Source organism: Eumetopias jubatus, unplaced genomic scaffold (assembly GCF_037043125.1).
Source record: "Eumetopias jubatus isolate StellerSeaLion01/CBP00866 unplaced genomic scaffold, mEumJub1_p1.0 scaffold_13, whole genome shotgun sequence".
NCBI lineage: Eukaryota > Metazoa > Chordata > Mammalia > Carnivora > Otariidae > Eumetopias > Eumetopias jubatus.
Genome location: NW_028274819.1, coordinates 9,260,736 through 9,271,042, shown reverse-complemented (window position 1 = coordinate 9,271,042; position 10,307 = coordinate 9,260,736). Strand labels below are relative to the sequence as shown.

The 10,307-nt window shown below is 55.3% G+C and overlaps 1 protein-coding gene across 1 annotated transcript; it reads right to left on the bottom strand.

The window, feature by feature from the left end:
• Positions 1-1,882: 1,882 nt before the first annotated feature.
• MTA2 (metastasis associated 1 family member 2) lies at positions 1,883-10,154 on the bottom strand. The gene is made up of 18 exons (XM_028117885.2): positions 9,836-10,154; positions 9,028-9,095; positions 8,519-8,612; positions 6,796-6,913; positions 6,599-6,662; positions 6,301-6,418; positions 5,900-6,002; positions 5,614-5,713; positions 5,281-5,469; positions 5,103-5,177; positions 4,922-4,980; positions 4,634-4,731; positions 4,372-4,511; positions 3,861-4,089; positions 3,568-3,657; positions 3,177-3,295; positions 2,924-3,072; positions 1,883-2,709 (listed from the first exon to the last, which is right to left on the bottom strand). Exons 1-18 carry the CDS (start codon positions 9,861-9,863, stop codon positions 2,544-2,546), a joined length of 2,007 nt encoding a protein of 668 aa, XP_027973686.1. The 5' UTR covers positions 9,864-10,154; the 3' UTR covers positions 1,883-2,543.
• Positions 10,155-10,307: the final 153 nt, after the last annotated feature.

Here is a 10,307-nt window from a genome sequence, read left to right as displayed (position 1 = left end):
AATCGCAACGCGCTTGGAAGCAACTTCCGCCAGTCCGACAGGAAGTGACGCACATCGACCAATCGCTCAAGCACACTCCTCGGGAAACTGAGCTCCTTGGACTCAGGGTTCCGTTTCCACCCCGCGTTGAGTCTCTTCCACCAGCCTCAGGAGAAGCCGCCCATCTTTGATACTTATCTGCATGCTGTAAGCCGATTGGTGTGCTCTGAGCCATTCAGGCGTTAATTGGCCCAAAGTCATGAATATCCATGAGGGCGGCCACAAACGCCGGCGCCGGGGCCCTTTGAAGTCGACCGGCTGTTTCCCTCCTGCTGGTTGGTTGAGGGAACGGGGTAGGCACCTTCCCTTCCCTCTGGGCCGATAGGGACCCGCGGCGCTCCATCCTCAAACCCATATTTACCCGGCGAATAAAGGCGGAGGATGAGCCGACTTCACGAAGCTCAAGGCTGTCCCTGGATTCCCGAGTTCCTTAGGGCCGCTACTCTCTCCCTCTGTCCTCGGTCCTCCCCCAAAATGCGTGTTCTGCGACCACTTCCCAGCCCTGGTTGGGGAGCTCTGCCCCGCTGGGCACCTCCCAGACTCCACTCAACCACAGCCAGATCGCTGCGGCCCCGTGAGTCAGGCTTTCCTTCCGCAAGAGTGGGCTGCGTGGGGGCGCCTGGGTGGCTCAGTTGGTTAAGCGACTGCCTTCTGCTCAGGTCGTGATCGTGGAGCCCCGGGATCGAGGCCCGCATCGGGCTCCCTGCTCGGCGGGGAGTCTGCTTCTCCCTCCGACCCTCTTCCCTCTCGTGCTCTCTATCTCTCATTCTCTCTCTCTCAAATAAATTTTTAAAAAAATCTTTAAAAAAAAAAAAAAGAGAGTGGGCTGCGTGGAGTGTAGGCCACGAGGCGCTAGAGCCACCAGCCCACTCCAGGCATGCGGTGGGACCTACCACGGTGGCAGCAGAGTGAAGACTGTTGGAAGAAAATGCTGCTTTCCCCTGACTGGTATAGTGGTCAATTCCTCCCGATGCTGCCCAGGTGTAAGCTCGGAATGGGGAGAGTGAAGGAGCTGGTGGGGAGGCCCCAGGGGCAGAGAACAGGAAATGGAGATAACTCTCAGACGGGCTAAGAAGCTCCTGCTGTAGTTATTGGCCCGCAGCTTTGGACTATGAAAAGCACACTGGACCTGAGGCAGACATCTGAAGGTCTGTAACCTTAAGCAAGTCCCAACGGCTGAGGCTGTTCCCCTATCTGTAAGGAAGTACAGAAGGAACACATAGTAGGCCTAACTTCCTGTACATTCTTCAAGGGTGCTCCTCCTGTTGGGCCCTGCCCAGGCTTCCGTTTCCCAAACCCAAGAAAGCAGGAGACAGTTCTAGAGCGGGTCTGGATATCAAGGCAGGCGCTGAGGCTGGTCTTAGGAATCCTTGAGCAGCAATCTGTGCAAATATACCACAAAGCTGGGTGGCAAGAGACTGCAGTATCCCCAAGGTAGGTTACATCTTGCCCTGGCCTCTAGCAACTCCCAGAATTTCCTGAGAGGTAAGGGTTGGGAAATAAAAGGAAAAGCACCTTCACACCTCCCTCCCTTCCTGTGGAAGCCAACCACCCACAGTCCTCTCGTTCCAACTGTTCTGAATGAATCTGTATGTATCTAGAGGAGCTTGGGTTCCAGCACCACAGGGATCTGGGGAGCAGTTTGGGCCCCGGCAGAAAGCTAGCTGAACAGGCCGCCTGTCCATGCTGCCTCTCTCCTAAAGCCGTTCCCAGGGCAAGTCCCATCTGTATCTCCTTTATTATCCTTTGTCCTTTATTTTCCCAATTAAGACACCACTCTCCCCACTACCCCCACCCCCACCCCCACACCCCCATGGCAGAGAATAGCTGAGCCGGGAGAAGCTGAAGAAAACAGCTTTTTATTTGTTACTATAAGAACCAATTACAGAATCCGAGGTTAAAAAAACGGACAAAAGATCTTTATTTCTGAGAATTGGCGTACAAAAGGCGGAGGGGGCACAGGGAGGGAAGGAAAAGAGAGAGCATGGGCTGGGGTTGATGCCAGCTTAGGGGCCTCCAACTCCAATTAGGAAAGTCCGGACACCGGACAGGAAGAGAAACCCCCATTAGAAAAAAAAAAAAAGATAGACATGGCAGTCATGGCAGTGCACGCCCCCCTCCCCCAACCACCACCTCCTATGGATTTACTCTTCCCCTCCCCCATCCCCTTTCACAAAGGGAGGCAAAATTTTTAAAAAACTAAAAAACCCTCCCCCCAAAACTGTCCAAGACAACTGTGGGTCCTACCCCCCAAAACAGGCTAGGTTCCCACAATGGGTCAAGTTCCTGCAGTGTGCCCTCCACCACCAGGTGTGGAGAAGCGTGCGAAAGGGACAAGCCTCCAAGTGGTAACACCAGAGGGCGCCCAACCCCTCCAAAGACACACTCACTTGCTCCCTCCCTCCCTCACTCCTCATTCCCTTTGATATTAGAGGGAAGGGAGGTTGGATGCCCTGGGCACCCACCCTCTAGCTTTCAGCCCACCTCCCTTCCCCCACAGATGCTCAATCCTCCAGGACAATGGGCTCATTGGTGCTGGCAGGATGTGAGGGTGCAGACAGTGGGACTGGGGGCCGCACTGCAATCAGTGGTGGCTTCACCTTCAGGGGCAAGTTGGGCCGGCGGGCAGCTCGCCGCATTTCCAGATGGGTCAGAGCCTTCCGCAGGGCCCTGGCCAGGAAAGAAGAATGGAATAAAAAAACGAAGACTCTCGAGGTGAAACCCCACATTTCACATTCCAGTTCTGCCTTCCGGCCCATTCTTTCCTGACATCCCCATCCTGCACCCAGTCTTGCTGGAGGCGGTCTTGCTCAGAACTGCTATTATCCTTACCCACCAATCTGGGTTGTCAAGCTCTCAGCCCCTCCCATGGTGGCCTCCCTACCTGGTATCCTTTGTGGCCACAAACACCACAGGATTGGGGGCATCAGCTGGGTTTAGTTTCTGACGCTTGGCTGCTGGCTGTGAGCTTGAACGAATCCCTGAGGCCAGAGGCCTTCCATTGGCAGAGAAGGGAACCCCTGCTCCTGCCATCTGGGGGGGGGGGGGTGGGCAGCACAATGAGAGAGGACTCACAGATTCCAATCAGAAATAAAAGCCCACCCAATCAGCCTGGCCCACTCCAGCTGTCAACTCACAGTTTCATAGGCCCGTTTCACCATAATGCCCCCCAGACCCCGGTTCTGGGTCAGCTGGTTTCTGTTGATCGGTGTCTTGGTACCCCGAGGTGTTTTTGGTTTCAGAGGCGCCTGGGCCACTGCCATGAAAAATGTAAGAGAAAACTCAGAGAACTTTCATGCTTTCTCTTCTCTATGTAGTTTCTTTCCCTGGGCATCCCCAAAAGCAGTGATGGGGGGAGGGGTCTGGCAAGCAATTAGCATGAGTGTGACCTTAGCATTCACTACGGACAGCTTATGAGAACCGTTATTCACGTACAAAAGTACAGGCTGTTAGACTAAATCTCTTTGGACTTTGACAGTGAAAGGATGACAGAGAACCTGACACCGCCTAACGGGTTCCATCCCCTACCCAGATCTTTGACGATGGTTGCCAGCGGCAGCCGCACCAGAGGGTGAATCTTCAATGGAGTCTTCGCAGCCTTAGGAAGTCGAATGGAGCCTAGAGAACAAAGAAGGCGGCTCTTGAAGGGGCTTCGCTATTCAGGCCTCTCCTACGGCCAGGAGACACATCTACTCTCCTACCCAAGCGCTGTGGCCTGCTATCCCTGCTGTCATTAAACATCCAGAGAAACACTGGTCTCTGCTCCGCTTTCTGGCCAGAGCATCCCGACCTGCCACTAGCCCCACCACTCCTGCCCTTACACTCCGCCTTGATGGCATTGGCATTGATAGGGGCATAGGGTCGTCGGGCAGCCCTCCTCGGCTGTAACAGGTCCCTGCACATGCGTCTGGCCAGACGGGTCAGCTTTGTGGTCTGGAGCAGGAATGTTTGCCTGTTCTTAGCCAGCAGCTTGGCCCGGTTGGCGCTGGTCGTATAGGGGGAGAGACTTTGGGCTTCAGGTCTAGACAAATGACCCCTCGAGTGTGGCTCCTGGAAGAAAGACATGGGAAAAAGGGAGAACCCAGATGGGGCACTGAGGCTCTCCTTTCTTCCATTCTCTGCAAAAAGCAATTTATTCCTGCCTGATCTCTTTACTGCCATCCCGGCCTACCTGTCTCTCCAACCATCATCGAGCAGCCCCTCCCCACCCACATACACATCACACCATCACCCATCCATCACCATTTAAGGGGTTGGGTATTCGTGCCTTCACCCAAAGCTCACATCACTATGCCTACTGCTCTCCCCTACCTATTCCCCGTCAGTCCTTACTGTTGTGCCCCGAGCAGCCCCCTCAAGCTGGGTCGGGGTCTTCAGTCCCCCATACTTCTTCCAGTAGATCCAACAGGAAGCACAGAGGCGGCACTGCATGTTGGGTGGGCCCCAGGCATACCACTGAGCAGACTGTGTGGCTGCAGGAGCATGGAGAGAAGGGGGGAGGTTTGGGAAAAATACGCCACCTGAGCCCCTCAGGTCCTTGGGCCAGAGAAGACCTCTCCCACCCCCAACATCCCTATCCTTCCCTGGAACTCACTGTGGCAGCTCTCGCAAGTCAGGCCCTTCTGGAATCCAGCCCCGTTCATGCCAGGTTTCGAGCCCACAGAGATGATCTGGTTAGGATTTGGCTTAGTACTAATGGGAACAGTGTGGGGAGAAACCAGGAACTGGTCAAGGAAGAGAATCCCATTTCCACCTCGTCTCTATCATCATTTGACTCTTTGACCCTGACTCCTGCCCACTGCCAATCACTGAGAAAAGCATGAGTTGGGGGAGAAGGGAAAAAAAAGAAAACACGCCAGCCTCCCCCACCTACCACACTTACTAGGTAGGGATATAGACTTGTTTTAGTTTGCTGTCTGCTTCAGCAGCTTTCAATCTTTTCTGCAGAAGGGAAAAAAGAAAAAGAGAAGGATCAAAGCATCTCCGCAGGAGGATGTCATCAACTCCCAAAAGCAGAGGTGAGCAGGAGGCCCCTGGTCCAGCCTTCCCAGCCCAGCCCGTACCTGCTGAATATAGCGGTCTGTGGTTTTCCACATGTAATAAAACTGGACTATGCTGGCGAGTGACTTCCAAGGCAGCTAAGGAGGCAGAGGAAAGAAAGCAGAACTGGCATCTGACCCCAGGTCCTGGTTCCCTCACCTGTCAACTCTTCCACCTCTCCTCCCAGCCCCATCCACTTACAAAGTCCTGGCGAATATCATTGAAATCCTTCCCATACTTCTCCAGGGCCTCCTCAAACAGCATGGCCTCTGAGGCAGACCACTCCTCCATCTCATCCCGACATAGCACCGGGCCCCCCTGGGGCACCAGGGTCGACATGGCTTTAGCCAAGTCATAGCCATTCCTCTGCAGCGTATCCATGGCATGGAACTACAGGAAAAAGGTAGGAAACAACGCTGATGGCCCGAGCCCCTCCGCACCACACTCTCAGAGACCCTTCTCCTCTGCTGTCTCCGGGCTCTGCAGGTCCCCACAGAGCCCAGCCTGTCCGACTGCCCAGCCGCCTCTGCTTACCAGGGTGATATCTCGGGAGGCGGCGGCTGCGCTCATGTGCAGGCTTGGCTGCCGAATGGAGCTGCTGCAATCTAGGGCTCTTGCAAAGGTGCCCACAGCTCTGAGGGAGAGATTGAGAAGTCAAGAGGGAAAGAAGAAGGCATGAGTGGGCTGAGGAACTAAGCCAAATAAGGAAAACACCCATGCCCAAAAAAAAAAAAAAAAAAAATCGAGTCCACCTCTGAGAATTCGGTGCAAGATGTCCACACCGCCCCCAGCCCATCTTCCCCATCCACCCACCCCTCACCGGGCCACCACGAGAAACTGATCAATCTGCCGGTCTGTGAGAGGGTTGTCTGGGTCCCAGACCTTCATCTCCATCTTCTGTTGGTTCCGATTATCAGATTCTCCTGGGGAACAGGGCGATGGCAACATCAGGGACAGGGAAAGGAGGGTAAGTGTCTTGACACTCACAACAGCACCTCGTTCCTCCTTGTCTCCTGCCTGGACTCCATCAGCCATCTCAACTCTCAGACTTCTCTTCCCAACTGTGCTCATTTGCCCCTCTCAGGCTCCCAGGGTCCCATCCCATCAGGGTGGCAGCACAGAGCCATGAAGACTGTGCAACGTGCAACTCCATGGCACACCATTCACAGACACTACCATGTTCAATGACCCGGTAGCCATACAGTCTGTCCTGCTGCTTACCCTCTGCCAGGCGATCTGGGATCTCAGCTTGGTATTTGCAACCAACTCTGATCTCCCCCTGATCAGCTAGAAGTGTCTTCTGCACAGGGTCAAACACCAGTGAGTAAAAAAAACAGTCCTGGAGATGGGAAGAAAAGGTAAGCAGGCAGCAGTCCTCAGAGGCAGGGGGCAGTGGGGAGGATCCAGAGTTCCCAAGACAGGCAGTCTGTCAACCTATACCTCATCACAGTTCTACTTTCCTCTGGCCTCCTCTCGGGGCATACCCACCCTGCTCCTTCTCCCAGCACCTCTTTCTCACCTCCTTTTCCAAGTACTGGCTCAAGATGTCAGTCTCATTCAAGAGGGTCACACTGCATTTCCCCCTACAGAAGAGAGGTCCAAAAACCCTGGGTGAGCTCCTCATTCCCCGGCCACAGCATCTCCAATACACCACCCCCTCCTCTCCAGCTTCTAAAGAAGTGCATGCAGGCCACAGTGGCCCGGACTGTCCTATACCGTATGTGGGTGGCTGGTAATGATTCAAACTGCCGAGAAAGAAAAAGCTCCCGGTGCTTCAGCTGATGTCGCTGCTGCTCCGACACCCCGGGCTGCTTTGATTCCTCCTCAAACTCCCCTGGGAGATGAAGGAGAAAGAAGCCAAGTCAGAAACTAATTCAGAAAGAAGCCACCTTGGAAACTCTAACCCAGGGAAAACACTTCCCATTCCAGCTGGCTTCTTCACATTCCCCGGGCATCTGCCTCTCATACCCTTAGCCCACCAGCTTTCCCGCTTAGCCCTCTTCCCCATTATAGTGCTCCCAACTCCCCATCGCTAATGCCTTGGGAATAGCTGCTGAGAGTAGAAAGGATGCCACAGATACCCATCCCAAGCCCAGGTGCCAATGCTCAGACGCCACTCATAAAGCACAAATCTGCCTACGTTAGGCCCGGCAAGAATATTACACTCGTCTCTCTTGCTAAACCAGCCTGAGGTCCAGAAACCCAATAAGGTGAAAAATCATCACACAAGGTTGTGTTTACCAGTTCTTCTTTTCAGATTTCAGGAGTCTCTTTGCTCTTAAAACAAAATGCAACCCTAACTACCCTTCACTGTCCACTTGGCTAATGATAGTTTGTTTATGGGGCTTCCAAGGACAGTACCTCTCAAGCCAGTGCCAATACCTTCTTCCCCAGGCACTGCAACTTTGCCCTGAAACCTTGGTGGAAAGGGTTAACTTGGCCGGGGGCCAACCAAAGAGGGAGGGGGCAGGACAGCCACGGGCCCAGGCTCATTGGTGCATTGTTCCCAACCTCAGGGAGAAGGGGGGGGGAGGTGGGGGTGCCACAGGCTCCACCCCTCGCCTGTGCGCTCCGGAAACCCTGTGCTAAGGCAAGGGGGGGAACCACACCCCCCCACCCCTTCTGATTGGACAAGGCCAAGGTCAGCCCCTGCCAGACGGGGCTGGAAACCCCAGAGGACCAGAGAACTTGGTTGGTAGGCCTAGCTCCTCCTTAACCCCTTCATGCCCAAAGCCGCCTGAAAGAAGGAAAATAATCTCAGAAGGAGAAACAAGAGGAAGAGGAAAGAAAGCCAAAGCAGGAAAGGAAAAAGAAACAAAGGAAAACTGAAGGAAATATGTTTTTTAAAGGAATATGAAGGCATAAAAAGGAAGATAGAACAAAAAGGAAAGAGGTAAAATGGAGCAGTGAGAAAACAGAACAGGTGAGAAAGAGGAAAAAGGGCAAGAAAACTTCCCTAACTGCCTATTCTCTCCCTTCAATGTATTCTCACTACCTTGTGATCACAAAATTAGGCGGCTTCCCTGTTACGCAGGCTTCTAAGTACAAGCTCTTCCTCTTCAACCTTTACCTTTACAGTCACCACGCATTGTCTCAATGTACCCAAAACTGTGCCCCAAGGGTCTTGCTTCTCTAAACCCCTTCCTCATCCCCTATTTGAATACTATCATCTCTTTTACACCCATCATTCAGATACACACAGTCACACACAGGCCATTTTCTGGCTTTCCTTATCTTGGTCTCTCCACCCTGCTTCCAACCCCAACGTGTAAAAACAGGCCTCCCTCCACAGACCAGGCATTTCCCACCCCCAAACTCACACCCCTGCTTTGGGCATGCTACCAGGGGAAACACCTGCAGGGACATGCCCCGTCCTCAGATCATGGGGAGGGGGAGTCGGGGGGGGGTGGGGGTGAGGTGGGGGTGCGAAGACACTCACTGGCATTGCTATCAGCCAGGCTGTTGAGGCTACTAGAAATGTCCCTTCGCCGGAAAAGGCACACAACCTTTGCCTCCACGTTTCCATTTGCAGTCTAAGGGGATAAAAAATGGCAGTTAAAATTGGTCATTTAAAGGTGGAAACATATAAAGGAGAAACTAACAACAGTGAATAAGGTTCTAAGAGGTGTAAGTAGAAAAACCCAAGAAATTATGGATAAAGAGACTTCCACTTAAGGACAGACTTCCAAACTTTTTTTTCCCCAGACTGTCCCTTTCCTTAACCCCCAAGAGATAGACCAGGAAAGCTCCCACTCAACTCTCAAAAGCCTTTCCTGAATACATCCAATGAATGAATGAATGAATATGAATGGGCAGTTAGGATAGGGTTGGTTCCCCACCCCCACCCCAATGGCTTCCACCTGAAGTTAGTGACCTCAGAAGAAAAAAAGACACCCCCCCCCCCCGGGGAGGCAGGGCAGGACAGGGGTGGGACTCTGCTCCACTCACCTTGTTGAGCTCCTCAATCCGTCTAACCAGGTAAGGATTGCTAGAAGAATTTTCAAAATAGACGTAATCTGTAGGAGGAGGTGGGGAAGCGTCAGTAAGATCAGAGGTGATGGGAAAGCCTGAGCACCAGGGTAGGAGAGAAAAGCAGGCCCGCAAGGACGAAAAGGGTAAGGGTCCAGGTAGAGAGGACGCAGAAATGTGGAAGAGGGGAGACTGCGAGAAAACAAGGGGTTTCCCCCACCACCACCCCTGACCACCTAGTTCTTTTATCAAATCCTTCACTCAAAAGTGAGCCTTAGGGAAGAGACGAGAAGCAGGGGGTCCCCCTACAGTCCCCACAACTCATTGGTGGAGTTGCACCCCAGTCTCGGCCGAGCGAGCAGTTGTTGACTCCAGCGCAGGGGCCCTCACCTTTTAGAACCCAGGCGCACAATGACGCCCGGGGAGGGGGGGAGAGGAAACCTCCCGTCGGCTCCCGCTCAGGTGGCAGAGCGGTCGCCTCGGCCCCCCGCGCCCCCTGCCTGCCCTGTCAGTTCCCTCCGAACCACTTTCCCAGGCCCCACTCGCCGACCCAGGGGCCCCCGAGGCAACCCTGAGAGTGCCGTCGGGGCTGCCCGCAGCCTCTCCCGGGGCCGCGGCGCCTTCCCCGCACCCTCGCTCCCCGTGTTCCCGGTTCCGGTTCCGGTCCGCGCTCGGGACCACGCCGCCCCAGGCGCGGCTCCCCGCGCTGCCGGGTGCCGAGCCTCTCCGGCCCCGGACCCCGACCTCTCCCGCCCCAGATCCCGCAGCCCCTGCGCCCGGTACTCACCCCCCACCCGGTACATGTTGGCCGCCATGGCCGTTCCCGCCGCCGCCTCCGGCCGCACAAAGGGGTCCGGGAGGCTCGCGGGGGCAGGGCTCGGCTCGAAGCGAAGCCCCAAGCGCGGAGCTGGCGCTTCGCGGAAGTCTCGGTCGGGCCCGCGCAGCCGGCACCTCCGCTGCCTCAGCCGTCGCGGTTCATCCCGGCCCGCGCGTCGCCGCCGCCGCTACCACCTCACGCCCGGGACGCCGAGGCCAGCGCCGGTCCGCTCGGCCTCTTCCGGAACGAGCTCGGTTCCCGCCGGACCGGAGCCAAGCTCCGGCTCCCCGCCCCCCCCCCCCCGCCGCTCGCCGAGCCCCACCAGACGTTGGGCTCTGCCGGCCGCCGGGAAGGCTTGCCCTGCCCGCCTCGGGGTTCGCCTCCTTCCGGAACACCTTCGGCCGATCCGGAGAACAAGGCCCGGCTCTCGGCTCAGGTCGGA